The 15,000-nt window shown below is 43.0% G+C and overlaps 1 protein-coding gene across 1 annotated transcript in view; it reads left to right on the plus strand.

Annotated features, from left to right (window-relative positions):
- Positions 1-6,301: 6,301 nt before the first annotated feature.
- Positions 6,302-15,000, plus strand: part of eng (endoglin) — a 43,233-nt gene continuing 34,534 nt past the window's right edge. The window contains exons 1-2 of the mRNA XM_012814712.3: positions 6,302-6,465; positions 7,664-7,868. Coding sequence (XP_012670166.2) covers positions 7,808-7,868 — 61 coding nt within the window. The 5' untranslated portion in view covers positions 6,302-6,465; positions 7,664-7,807. The remainder of the gene's footprint in view (positions 6,466-7,663; positions 7,869-15,000) is intronic.

Below are 15,000 nucleotides of genomic sequence, written 5' to 3' on the forward strand. Positions count from 1 at the left end.
AAGTAGTTGATATGAAGCAACAATACAGATGACATGACCACAGGGATGGACATTGGACACAAGTACGAACCATATTTTGGTATAATTCTGGACCATGTGTGGCATTTGTTGTTGTTTGTCCACACTGAAAGGAGCAGTGGACCTCCATGGGGATGGAGCATTAGCCAAGGTGAGCGGATGCTGGAGCTACATTCTGAAGGTGAATCTGCTCAGCCAGTGTTAACCGTCTAGACAGAGTATGATGAGATTCCCAAGGTGACGAGATTGACAGTGGTGAACTCATCCTGGTAACACTGCCTGATGTCAATCCTGTCCAATCTATGGGGCCTCTTTAGGTTAACGCCAGACTTATGTATTCTATAGATCAATTAAAAAAAACAAGTAATTTCATTATACTTGTTCCCTTTAATAGTTGTTTAATCTTGCTTTCCGTATTGTTGTTATGCTCTATCAAGTAAATAGAACAACTCTGTTCACAATTATTATCAGATTACTTAAAGTTTAGACAATTTTACATATAGTATAAACAACAATATTAAACAATAACTACCAAACAGTGTGCTAATTTAGTATCAACACCACAACGTGCATTTAGCACACTTGGGGTCTCAATGGTGAAAATGGACAGTTAGCTAAAATAAAGGGATAGCTAGTTACGCTAAGTCAAATAACAAACAACTTGCCATAATATGACGCCCTTCAAACTGTCTAGTTATGCAGAATGAACTGCCTTGGTGAATATTGTATCATGTCACAGCGGTTTGTAGCATGCCAACCAGTGGCTCAGTTGTATAGAAGCACTGTAATTTCAGAGAGGCTTGGATTTTAAGCATGCACTGTAGGTACCATGGGACCCAGGTGTTCGGCTCGAGGTATGCAATAAGGGGCCTGAGGGCCCTAGTGGTCAACTCACACTGCAGGCACCCAGGGGCCCGCGGGCTCTAGTGGTCAGCTTTAAGCATAGAGGGGCTTAGGGGTCAGATCACACTTTAAGCTCCAGGGTCTAGGGGCCCTAGTGGTCAGCTCAGTCTTTAAACACCAAGGGGACTTAGGGCTTTCACACTGTAAGCACTGAGGGACCCTAGTGGCCAGCCTACATTTTAAACAACAAGGGGTCTGGGGGCCCTCAAATTGTGAGCGCTGATGGGTCTGGGGGGCCCTGGTGGTAAGCTCACTCTATAAGCACCAAGGGGCCTAGTGGTCAGCTTGAGCTTCCTTTGGAAGTCTTGGGACCATGCACCGTATGAGGCTTGGAGGCCCCTTGGCAGCCCGAGGCCCCGGGATACTTGCCCCACTGGCCTGGTCCATAACCCAGCCTGGCTGAGTATTAGAGAAATAACTACACATAGTGCCCTGTCAGGTTATGTATCAATCATACAAACATAAATGTCAGTGGAAGAAAGATATAAACATAGGCCTATTAATACTGATAAGAAGTCTTGATAAAAAAGTGAAATTGGTACAAAAGCAATTAGGGGAAATACAGTTAGTGTTCAAATGTTTTGGAAATATGTGCAAAGACGCTACCTTTGTAAAGCGCACATTTAAATAGGCAGGTATTTAGAACACAAAGCAGAAGACAACATCTCTAAATCACGACTGTTATTGGAAATTTCCTCATGAGATCATGGTGAGCAGCAGCCTTCCTGTCCCTCACACCTCCGAGCCAGCCTTCCGGTCACTCTGAAACACTTTCCTCCAGGTATCCGGGCTATCCTCCAAGGAGCGCTCCGCTCCGCTCGCCATTCCAGACGTGCTGCTGCGGGGGAAGAGGAAAAGTCTGTCTTGGATGAGGAGGATGTGTTGCTCGGAAGGGCAATCACTTAGAGACGAATTCAAGCACTTCCAGCGAATGAGCAGCCCCCCACAACACAACTCGTGCGCAATGTCAAAGCCCTTACCTGCACATGAAGGCCCCGGGGGCAAAACAGAGAAGGAATGTGGGGTGAACAATTGAAAATAAATACACAGGACCCTGAAAGGCAGTCAACGGGAAGTGGTGGATACCAGTGGCCTCATATGACAACACAGAACAGACTTTATACTTAGTGTCCCGCTGGTACAGCAGTAGCAGGTCACGTCCACACTTCTGAGAAAGAAAACCTTGTACATTTTTAACAGTGTTTTTTTGCTAACCCATTTAACACATGTGTTTGACAGAGCCTATTTGGAAAGGGGGGCACAAGTTGAGAAATAGATGTGGGGCACAGGATGAATTGTGTGCAGTCATTTTACTGACATTTTACAGCCAGCGGTTGTGTTTGCACTCAAGTTCTGACCCTTGGGAGAGCGAAATGTATTTTTCATTGAAAAAGAAAAACGGCTGCTAGAGCGAACGTGCGTACTTCATGACCCCGCGGTCACGGCCATCACTTCAACCGCTGCCCTTGAGGACACCCTGAGAGAGCCATAAGGAAAGCTGTGAGCTGGCGCACGGACACTTTCCCCTTTGTTTAATGTGTTGTTGGCTGATGGCATGGAAACAACTGGCACCACGCTGGAACCCACGTCACCCCAGCGATGACAGACGATGACCACTGAGCGCCGATTGTTTCCTGTTATGAATCGGCTGCGGGGACGCTCTCGGAGCCCGCCGCCGAGAGGAAAGCGTCGCATTGAGGCCTTGCAGCAGACAAGCACCTCTGGCGCTGCTGCGTACGTGCGCTCTCGCCCGCCGGGTTCCTCCCGCGTTGTTTGTTCGCCTCCGACGCCTTTGATGAATGGCCAGTGTTAGTTTTCTGTCGGAATGTCTTGGTCATGTGGATGACGACAAACCCTAGGTTTTAAACCCATACTTGGTCAAGCCTACTAGGAAAAGGTCTGTGATGTATATACACGTAGTCTCTTCTAGAGAGACCAAAACACATACCTGATAACTCATTTTGACATCAGCAGGACGGACATACAGTACGTGCAGTATATTCCAACATGATTATTGTTTTAAGATTTTACACACAATACCAGAAAGGTGAATTATATTTCAGTATGTTTTTCCCTTGCTCTCAATTTTTTGTTTAAAACTCATGCTAGGTCACATCTTCTGTCTGATAAGCAGCTACAATATTTCAAACTATAGCAGCATCCTAATCATATCTGAACCTGTGAGACACCAACAAATCGATTAAGAACTAGAAGGACACATGAAGAGTGCAGACCTCGGCCAAGGCCAAATGCCCTATTTGCAATGTTAGAGGACCATTATGCGAGAATGGGTATTTTTTTTTGCTACTGAGCTCCCCCTAAAATTGCGGAGACAGTGGAACACATGTATTTGTTGGCAAACTGAAGGATATGGAACCACCAGAAGCCAAAAAGGCATGTCAACTGACAAGGTAGAGTAATATTACAAGATTTTACACAAATATGCCTTTGCATAGTTTGATTTATTGTGACATTGGAGATTAATGTCATCAAAAGAATAACAAAAAAAAGAATGCCAAATTTTTGTTTAGTTGAAATACTGCTAGCGTTTTCAGCCTATGTATATTATTTTATTAAGCGTCTGAATGTGGAGTATGTGTAATCTTATCAAATGTTGTTGTTGCAACATGATAAAGGCAGCGGAGTTAGTTTTCAAGGTTGCAAACTTCCAAGGCTTATCTGGCATGAGATTAACAAAGACTGATCAAACTTTTTGAGATGAATTTATTTGGATGCTAGCCTGAGACAGGACTGAGGTAGATGACTTTGGGCATCTGGGAAAATGACACATATCTGTGAGACAAGGATGACACCAATAAGGTTACAGCCTACATCACATTCTTTCATGAATAACATTGGCAGGGATGTTTATGATTTAAACACAGCCAAACATCAAACAAGCACAAGACATAGCAAGACTACTAAGTTATTTCTGACTAGTCCAACAGAAAGAAGGCCAGCTTGGCATCTGACTTGCATTCTTTTGTTTCTTTTAGCTCTCGCCAACGAGTAAAAGCCAGTCCAAGACTGACTCCTGTTCCGTCTCTGGCTTGGTTACTCTCTCTTTTTCTCTTTCTCACTTCCTCCAACAACACCTTCCTTGGTTTCTTCGTTGTCTCTGCCATTATGTCCATACAGAGAATACTGCGCTAGCTTCTTCTTATAGTTAGCAGAAGGGTCTAGTTCAGAGGTAGCCAACACGGTGCCCACGGGCACCTGGTTACCCGCAGGGACCACGTAAGTCTTCCGCAAGGCATGTTCTCAAAACACTACTCGCAGATGATAACACTGGAGAAGTTGGGCCAAGAAGCATTTCTTTAACAACAGCTTTAAACAAAGACTCTTTCAGCTTCTTGTCATCTGAGGTGAGACTAATCGAATAGTGATCTGTGCAACTTTGTTATTCAGGAAGTTTGTATCAAACAAGTAGCCCTTCGTTCTACTCAGTACCCTTGAAGTAGCTCTCAGTTTCAAAAAGGCTGGTGACCCCTGGTCTAGTTGTTGTTGTCTGAGGTGGTGCCATAAAGCATTATTTAGTTCTCGTGAGAGGTGTCGCACCCTGTCCCCCAAGTATAATACCAGGCGTACCAGGTGTGCTGTGGCGGTGGCACAGACATCATTCTCCGTATTACAAGTCAGTGTACCACCAAAATGATTTTGAAGCTGTTATTTTAAGGTAAATATGTTACTTTAAAGCAGCAATTAGGAGTTATGTTCCAAAACTAGCAAGCTAACTACCTAAAAGGCATGCAAAAACCTTGCAAACACCACCAACAGCCCAGTTGACACTGATAGAAGCTTGCCAACACACTAACTGGTGTCTTTTGGCAGTATAGCTGGCAATGTCATGCTTTGAAAGTTTTTCTTCCATTTTTGCAGGGTATTCCAGCTCGGTACACAGAACTACATAGTGCATATCCTGGATGGCTAGTGAGGAAGACACATGTGTTTATCTGTCCTCTATATGACTATAACTAGTTGCCTATGTAACCGGTGTAACTTCTGCGTTGTGTTTTAATATTTGTGACTCGTGGACAACAGTTGCTGAGATGGATGTTTATTTCTGTGAAAGCACACCAACAGACAAACAGTTTGGTGAGCTCCTGTACACTAGCTCCACTGTCAATGCTCACTCCCAGCATGTGTCACACAGGCCAAAATAAGAACAGACATGTAATATATACATTAAAAAAAGATAAGTAAAAACTGTATCACACCTGTGAAAGCACACCAACAGACAAACAGTTCGGTGAGCTCCTGTACACTAGCTCCACTGTCAATGCTAGCCCCCACATGTAACAAAAGGAAAAACATATAAAGGATAGGTCAGAGAGATATTTCCTGAAAATAGTATAGCTATATTATACATATAATAATAAGAAGTTATAAGAAGATATATAAGAACCTAGATGCCTATTTTTAAAGGCAATATTTATTAGATTCTTTATCCCCATGAAACTCAACCACCTACCTCATTCCCAGCATATGTGAAACAGGAAAGAGGAAGGGGGGAGAGAGGAACAAAACAGGGGGAGAGAGGGGGGGCTACCAGAGACCCCCAATACCAGTGTGCTTGTGATATCAAAATAAAAGATTAAAAAGAAACTGAAATACAGGTAACAGATTATCTTGTGCAATTATTTAAACCTGCTTTTCTAACATGTTACACCTATAAAACCATACCTCAAAAAGTGTCAAATTGTTATATAGTGTTAAAAGTGGGGGGGAAATCCTTGATCTGGCCCTTTATCTAGATACCCTCGAAATGTTAATGGGTTCTTCCATGGTCACTATTCCACTTCTGCACTTAGTTTTATGAAAATCGGCCAGACAACAAACCAACAAACGGCAAGGAAAACATAACTTGCCAGAGGTAAAAAATTGGGGTGAGAGATGCTCTGGTGTTCCTCAAGAGGGCAGTATTGGGCTCAAAGTCTGATGTTACAGACATCAGATTCCAGTGCGTAACGGTCTCTCTCATCATCTCAAGCGCCACCATCACCAATCACTATCGCATAGTTAACTAATCCTGCATCATTTCTATTGACATGATCAAGTTATTAACATCAACAACCAACAAGCGGTCATTTGCAACAACAAAGTTATGTATTTGATCCAAAACAGGAAAAAGGGGGAATATTGTTCACAACCCTTCAATTAAATGTAGTTCATATGCATCCATTCTAGCGGATTAATCAATTAAAGTGTACATGGTTTATTTTACACAATGTGCTCTATTTTAGGTCACAGCAAATGACAAGGAAGTTATCAGCTTTTTGTTCGTTTTCCCCTCTTCCTGGTTTCTCCACAAAAGTCAGTGCCGCCCTTCCAGAACGACGTGCTGTTCCTGTTGACCACAAATCTCTGTGCTAGGCTGGGTGACGTTAATGAACGCTGCAGGCCGAGTAGGAGTGGTGCAAAAAAGTAATTCGCGGCGCCGCGACCAACTCAGAAAGTTTGTCCAATTCAACGCAGTTCATCTGTGCGCGCACATGTGGATTACAGTAGCAAGCCAACAGACACAATACTACGACCTGTGATTTTGTAAGTCCTTGCTTATTATCCTTCCTAAATCATTTGTAAAGTGGGATTTCAAAATATGACTATCTCCATAGGGTTTGAAGTAGCCTTTGTTGCAGTTTTTAAAACATTGGGGATAAATCATACAGGACTGGTCTTCCATATTACTTTTCCCACAAAACTTTAACGTCCAGGTCCATATATTTGTAATAATGAGGTATGTTGTCATCAACGACCAGGAAGACTAAACGGTAATATCTCTACCAGTTAAATTCCAGTAAAGTTAGGATGTGAAAGTATTCTACATGTATAATCACTAGGTTTATCGCCTAATGCCTGTACGCCGAACCTTGCTGTTGTCATGACGATTGTTTACCCTTAAATAGTGAAAGTATAGTCCATAGGGATCCTATTTGACCAAAAAGTTATACATGCTGATGATCAAATTAGAAAAGTCAGTTTATTGTATTTGGGCTGTTATTTAGTCGTCTACAAGGGAAGTATGTGGCTTTTTTTTGCTTAGGTTGCGAATAAACAGTTATAGTTTTTCCCCTCGACACAGATGGTTCATGTATCAACACTGCCGCTCTTATCTGATGTCCGTATTGTAGTATTATTTAAAAAGAACGACGCCGCAGTGTTTCCGGAGAGAGTCGGCCAGGAGTTACTGGTCACCAAATAAACTCAGTTCTGCCGAACCCAGTGCGCTCTTAAAAAAGCTATTTCGGAAAATAAATACATTGGGCAGAACTCATTTAGAAACGTCAAACTGATGGCGAAATGACAGAACACAAGAAAATGATGCAGGATATTAATGTATTCTCATTCACCCATTTCCTTGTGGTAGGCCTTTAAAGCGATTGTAGCTGCTGGAATTGAAACCAAGTAATATGTTAAATTGAGTTACAGAAAGAGTATGTCTATACCCCTGTTATTGTCAAGAGATACCTCCATGAGTAGGCAGATGCATATTATCTCCTCCAGTGATAGCCGAGGCCAAGACTATGTTTGCCTAGTATCTTCACTAAATGTTAATGTGATCAAACTAGTCTAATACACGGTAGAGATACCCAGACCAGTGGGATTGAGGCTGATAAAAAAGTACTCTGGTAGAGAGATCACTGGTAACGTTCTTCATACTGAATGTAATGACTGAGCCTCATCAGTAGCGTGTGCCTATCGGCTGATCCTCATGTTCCTGCCTCCTTCTGGGTTTCCTCAGGAAGTGGATTTGTGTGAAGACCCCCTCCTAGAAACAGAGCCACTCTCCAGCATCCCTGTCACACCGCCACCTCTGAGACTAGACAGCACTCAGCTGAGCTACACCTCCGCTCTCTGAAGACCTCACTGTGCAACTGGAGCCAAGATGGACACCCTATGTGCGCTTCTGCCTCTACTGCACCTGTGGGCTGCCATGGCAAATGCAGGTAAGACACAGCTGACTGACTCCATGAAGCAAGACTGCCCGCTCTCGTCGGGTGTGGGCTGCCCGTGTCAGGCTTACCAAGGGAGATGTCATTTTGATGACTTTAGCTGCATTTGCTAATGAGCTACCTTACCATTGAGGGAGATATTTCAGCTCTCTCTCTCTCTCTCTCTCTCTCTCTCTCTCTCTCTCTTTCTCTCTCATAGAAACACACCTCTTTTTCAGTTAATGCCAAGGCCAAGATTAAATTGGCTTTTTTTGCAGTCACCATGAAATTCCTGCCATTTTGTGATTTAATTTAAATTCAAAATCCATGTTAACTAAAAGCCTGACCATGAAAGAACAGACACCTAAGTATATGTGTAAATCTTACTAACTTCTGTGGTCTGAAAACTATACCAACTTTATTTCTAATCCAAGTGATATTTATTCTCTCACAAATGTTACAAGAGGTTTTCGGTGCTGCTTAAGGTCTTAACAAATCAAATTAATTTTCAAATTTTGTAAATATTGCATAGATATACTATCTGCACTTTACACCACTTTGCATTAATCATTGAGAAAATAAACTTGTATACCCATGATAAAGACAATTAGTAAGGCAACAATTAACATTAGGGCACCCTTGTTCTAAGTTGTTCTTATTTCCTATTCTCTGATCTGTATTTCAGAACAGTATGTGCTCACATAAGGACATGTTTAACATTGAGTACTTATTGCAGCTCTCATCACATATGGGTATGCTTATTCTAAATCAGAGAGGTGATTTTTGAACAGTTGTTCCGCAGTATCAGCATAAGGAAATTGAAAGCTTATTTTTTTTAGCTGTATTCATTCCTGATTAAATGTCCAACATCAAGCCGATAAGACACATGGCTGAATTATGCACCGTGGGGAAACACATCATATGGAATTCATCCTTAATAGTTCAGATACATTGTAACTTTATTCCATTGTAAGGCTGGTGTCACCATCATTGTAAGGTTCATTTTTATTTTCTATGACTTCACTGACCAGCTTTAAAATTCCTTCTTATTCACACGACCATTCCTCCACAAAAGCTCATATTAGCATATAACCCCTTCATGTCAGGATTATTGCCAGCAGGACCTTGGAGTAGAGGCATGTGTGAGGTAGCCTACTTAATCTCATGTGAAGCAGTAATATGTGTTTTATATGGGATCATTGTCCTTAGCTGATGCATACTCTTTCTCTATGAGATGAGTAGGATTGTTCTCAAAAGGACTGCCAGATGGCCATTCTCTCGCCATCTGGGAGAGGAATAGAGTCCTGGATTCTTATCAGAATGATCAAATATATTATTGACATGATTTACTTGATTAAAACATGTATAGCTTGTCTATCAGTTTTCATCTAAATGTATAATACATTGATGTGTTTAGCAGTTCAAATTCTATATTTATTTTCTCTGGGGAGCATGGCCGTGGACAACCCCAAAAAAGTCCCCCCACCCCATTTTTCAGAAACCCCTGTGGGAAACTATGTAAACCCTGCATTATTGGCAATATGGCCAAAGTAAGCTCGCTATGTTGTCACTGTATTAAGAAGTTGTTTATGTTGTTGGGTCTCATGCCAAGTAGTGTTATTGTATTAGGGAGTGAAACTCTAACAGATCTTCATCAGTCTTACTCTCATACTGCAACACTTTGTTTGACTCTAATAAGAATAAGAGTCTAGACAAAGATTCTCTCACCGCCATATGGAGATGAACTGAATATTGAGCTGTTTGACTTGTCTGTGCATCCAAATCGCATTTTATATTTGAGGTATTGGCTTCAAGTGCCAATGTTTTCAGAGATAGTGCTTTAAGAATCACTGCTAGTTTTTAAGCACTGACACTTATTGTGTTATGGCATGGAGTTATGTGTTTATTTGTTAAGTAATGTATTCGTTATGTATTTATTTGTTAAGTAATGTATTAGTTATGTATTTATTTATGAATTCATGTCTTAGTTATGTATTTCTTGTTGAGTCATGTATTAGTTATGTATTGATTCGTATGACTCGTATGACTCTTATTGCTTGACTCTGCCCATGGTTCCTGTGTGCCATGATTGTGCATACGGTGATAATATTATTAGATATTATTGTTTCACACTGAGTAATTGAGTTGGGAGGAGGCCTGGCTCACTCCAGTCCGTCACATAGATGGAGTGGTGGTCTTTGTGGGTAAATCCCCTGCTTTGGGAAGGGAGGTAGTTATCTGGCAACCTGTGTTCTGGCAACCTGGGTTTTGACAGGTATCCTGATGCCTCGCTGCTGCCACAGTGGAGGAGCTGCCAAGCACAGCATGTACTGAGCAGAGACAGGAGGTGTGTGTGTGTGTGTGTGTGTGTGTGTGTGTGTGTGTGTGTGTGTGTGTGTGTGTGTGTGCTGACCATACACAGGAGTTGATGTGTTAGTGCGTGTGACCATGTGCTGACCAGGGACGGGAGGAGTGTGTGTATGTTGGTTTTTGTGTGTGTGAGTGTATGTGTGTTTCGTTTCTCTCTGTCTCTCTTTCTCTCTCTCTCTCTCTCTCTCTCTCTCTCTCTCTCTCTCTTTCTCTCTCTCTCTTTCTCTCTTTTTTGTGTGTGTCCATGTGATGACCATAGACAGGAGGAGTGTGTATATGTATGTGAGTGTGTGTGTATGTGTGTGCGAGTGTATGTGTGTGTGCGAGTGTGTGTGTCCGTGTGTGTGTATGTGTGTGTGTGTGTGTGTGTGTGCGGCTGTGTGTGTCTGTGTGTACCATAGGGAACTGACATCCTCAGGAAAGCCAGCTGGTGGAGGTGGGGGGCCCTGGTGGGGGGGTATTATGTAAGTGCCCTAGTGCACAGCAGTAGCACTCGCTCTGGGGTAGTCTGGGGGGTGGGGGGGTATCTATGCCGGGAGGGGGGCAAGGAGGATAATCAGAAGTGAGTGGGAAACAAGGAGACGGAGAGAGAGCGTTAGACAGAGATGACAGACATCTTTGGTCAAGCGTCTGAAAAAAAGAAAAAAAAACTGACTGAGACTGAAAAAAGAGACGGTGTGTTTAAAGCAGTGTGTGTGTGTGTGTGTGTGTGTGTGTGTGGAGTCTAAATAAGCTACTTCCTCGCTCTCCAGGGCAGGCGGAGCAGGCAGACAGGGTGGCAGGGAGACCCGGTGACGCGACCACTTGTCGCTCCTGGAGACCGATTTCTATCTGCTCCGCAATTAACAATCTCTCTCTCTCTCTCTCTCTCTCTCTCTGTATGTGTGTGTCTGCCATTCTGACTGGCTTTTTTTTAGTAGCTCGGCAGACTGTTTTTCTCACATTTCCTTCTTCCAGCCTGAACTGTAGACAGAATGTGTGTGTGTGTGTGTGTGTGTGTGTGTGTGTGTGTGTGTGTGTGTGTGTGTGTGTGTGTGTGTGTGTGTGTGAGAGAGAGAGAGAGAGAGAGAATCAAACATGGTAGACATCCGAAAAAGTCCACGTTTGGAGTAGAGCGCTTTGTGAGCGTGGAGTTTTGACATCTCGCTATAAGATAAGCACCGGCAACTTTGGGGCAAAGCGGAGCGGAGCACTTTGTGAACCGAGAGTTTTGACATCCCGCTGTAAGATAAGCACCGGCAAACTGCCCCGACTGGCCATGTGCTTGTCACTCTCGCCACTGCACTACAATACAAAACATTTCTCCAACCCCACTGTACAGACGAAAAACACAGATATCCTCAGACGGCCCTGCTGAAGCACAGCTGAACCAGCGGCTGTGACACCGCTACGGTGCATGTGTATGAGTAGCGATAAAGGAGCTTCATTTGAAATGGGAAAGTTGTTTTAGCTGAAATGATTTCGAAATAATTGAAACGGCGAGGTTGGTGCAATTTCGGTGTGATGACTCGGTGCTCTGATAAGGGAGTGTAGTCATTTATTTACATTCATGTTAGGAGAGCGTTGCAGGACTGCCTGCAGATCTTCCTTCCCGAAAGATGCAGTTGCAGGTCCTTTGTCACAGACTGGATGTGTACGGACTGAATTGTAAATTTCTCTTATGACTGGAGCTCCATGGATCTGTGCTCCAAAAAACCTGGTTTCCACAGACACAAACACATGGGATTTGGCATGAAAGGTAATGTTTTATCTACAACTCTTGTGTAATGGTATTGTTCGTTTGGATCCTGTGTCACACACTGAATACTTGTGGACTGAGCAGTGTATTTCTCTTACGGCTGGATCTGCTCTCAAGAAGGCCCCCCCCCCCCCCCCCCCCCTCCGGGCAGTGGCCTGTCCCTGGGGTTGTCAGTGGAGGTCTGTCGGGCGGCCGGTGGTGGCGTGGGCCTGGACGGCTCATTAGCAGTGCGTAGAGATAAACCGCCAGTCCCGCGTCACCCGCTTGTGTTGGTGCCAGCGACGGGCCGTCTTTGCTGATAAGGCCCGACGCTGAGCTGCCCTTATCACTGCCTGTCTGAGGAACAAACTCCTGCTCCACTCTCCGGTTCCTGTTTTACAGCGGCTCCGCACCGTAGTCCCGCGAGGGAGGGATGCCTTCAAACACAAACCTGCTCAGACCACTGACCTTGGGTATGGGATCAGTCAGTGGAAAAGTCCTCATGAAAGAAAGAGGAAAAGAGTGTGTTAGTTACACACACACACACACACACACACACACACACACACACACACACACACACACACACACACACACACACACACACACACACACACACACACACACACACACACACAGATTCTGTGTGGGATTCTGCGAACTCAAGCCAAGTGAGGTCAGTTTTAACTTTTACAATCCAAACAGGAAATTTGTCGGGGCAGGGATGCAAGCGCACTGGTACATACTTATGTAAAACAATAAAGACAATCTACAATATGAGCCTTAGACATGCAGGACCCTATATCTGGATCCCTCTACCCACCCTTAACTTCTACCTTTCTCCCAACCTCCCTCTCTCACACACGCCAGAGTCACTTGTGCATAAATACATTTTCTTGATTATTTGCGAGTGATAAGAATATTAGGTTACACTTCGGTACGTAAGGTAAAAACGTATCTGCTGCATATTCAGTGCTGGATGTTGAAAACATTAATGGCATTAGGATGAAAGGATTTCCTCTGCCTGCCAGTTTCCCCGCAGTGCCTCTTAGTCTCTCTCGCTCTCTCTCTCTTTCTTTCTCTCTCTCTCTCGCTCTCTATCTTAGTGCTGGCACAGAGAGGGAGTATAATCATTAAGAGCACAGAGAAAACAGCAGTTATCTCTCAGGCCAAAGTGTGTAGACCAGGGTGTAGAGCAGAGCGAGTGACACCTGTTCAGGTATTCAGCTCTCAGTCCTAATTGTGCTAATCAGCTTAGTTATGCATGAAGGAAGGCCATTAGTGTTGCCGGATGAAGCAATTAAACATAAACAAATTAAAACATAAAATGAGAGAACACTGTGACACAGTGTTGCTTGAAGGTCCTCTACTTGCTCTACTTGAGTTAGCCTAGTTTTTGTTTTGTTTGTGTACTGCAGATGGTCAAATTTGGCGAGAATGGTAACATAGTGCAAACAAAAAATACTAAACACATGCAAGCATAATTCTTTATTAATTTAAAACATGTGTATTTATTTTATTGATCTAAAACCTGTTTTTATTTATGTATTGAAAACATAATTCTTTTCAGTGTCAGACTGTGTTGTGAAACTATTTTTTTGAGATGCATGTGATTGAGAGATCGTTGGCTGTCCAACCAGGAAGCAGAAAGGAACAACTCATTTGCACAGATTATGTCTGTGTATTTGTAAACCCTAATCTGAAAACAACAGCTGCTCAAATAGTGAAATAGTGAGTCATCCCACTAGTGTATTCCGAAAAAAGAAAATGTCATCTATCCTCTTCTTCTTCTTTCGGATGGAGCCGTCACTGTGAGAGATAGTCCAGAGCTGATTTATATAAAGTTGCCTGAGACACCTTGTCATTCATTGTCAGCCTGAAGGGAAATAGTACATTATTGAAAACATCTTGAGTTTCTCTTTTCTTTATGGAATGAAAATATGAAATATCTTTTTGAAAAGTTGTAACATTGAAATCCAATCCAATACCCTTTAAATGTTTTTTCTTTAGTCGTTAGTTTCGCACTGTCTGTCCTTACTGTTATTGACAGAGGAACAACATACTGACTAAACTTTGAACTTTGATGAGGAATCATTGTAAAGAGACATCATACAGTGTACTTTATGTGGTCCATGTGCAGTATTCAGATCCATTAGCATTATAACTGTGAGTGTGAGTAAAGAATTGTGTTTCCTCCCCATCACCAGTAATGACAGACTGCTGTTATTCAGTTTGCTGGTATGAGTAGAAAATTCCTGCTTTTTCACCGTGTCCGATTTTGGATGAAATACTGTATGGGCTGAAAATAATCAGTTGCAGTAGGCCGTGTTCAGTAGCTCTCATTATCCTCACAAAGAAAGGAAAGAAAGAGAGATAGCTAAAAAAGAGAATGAAAGAAAGAGAGTCTGAAAGAAAGTCACATGCTTTTGACAGCTGTGCCCTTGTACCCAGTCAGTGACTCCCAATCTGAGGAAATCTTGGCAAAAATCTGTCTTTTTGACATTAATTAAGGAGTTGGATATGCTAGTCCCATCTGAGGAAGCGCAGCTCTTGAAGAGAAAAAGAGATAAAAAAATCCCGTCACCCCAGTTCACACGGTGAAAGACTTCACAAACGTAATTTATACCTGCTCTAAAGACTACGTAATCTCTGTTGATTCCATGCAAAGCATATGTTGTGTGAAGCTACATCAAACTTGAATGATTGGGCGCGTTCGCTGTGCAGTGCGTCTAGGCGGCTTCCATCTGGTTGGCGAGGCCAGGGAACAGCCTCCGCTAAATTAGTCTTCCTCCCAAAGCCACAGCACTAATTAATGCTGGCAAGATAAATAGACTCTTGGAGGTGTGCACTCAAAGGCCTCGTTGTTAAAGAGCCCATCCAGCCATTGTTTTTGTATATTTATTTGCAAGTTATTAGACTTACAGAGCGAGGGGAGGGAAGTGAACTTGGCGGACTGAGGGGGAAAGGAGACGAGAGGGAGTAGAGACAGAGAGGCAGACGAATACTTTTTTTTTTCTCTTCTTTTTAGCCCTCATTAAAAGTTTTTCGTTTCAGAAAAAA

Source organism: Clupea harengus, chromosome 12, assembly GCF_900700415.2.
Source record: "Clupea harengus chromosome 12, Ch_v2.0.2, whole genome shotgun sequence".
Classification (NCBI taxonomy): Eukaryota; Metazoa; Chordata; class Actinopteri; order Clupeiformes; family Clupeidae; genus Clupea; species Clupea harengus.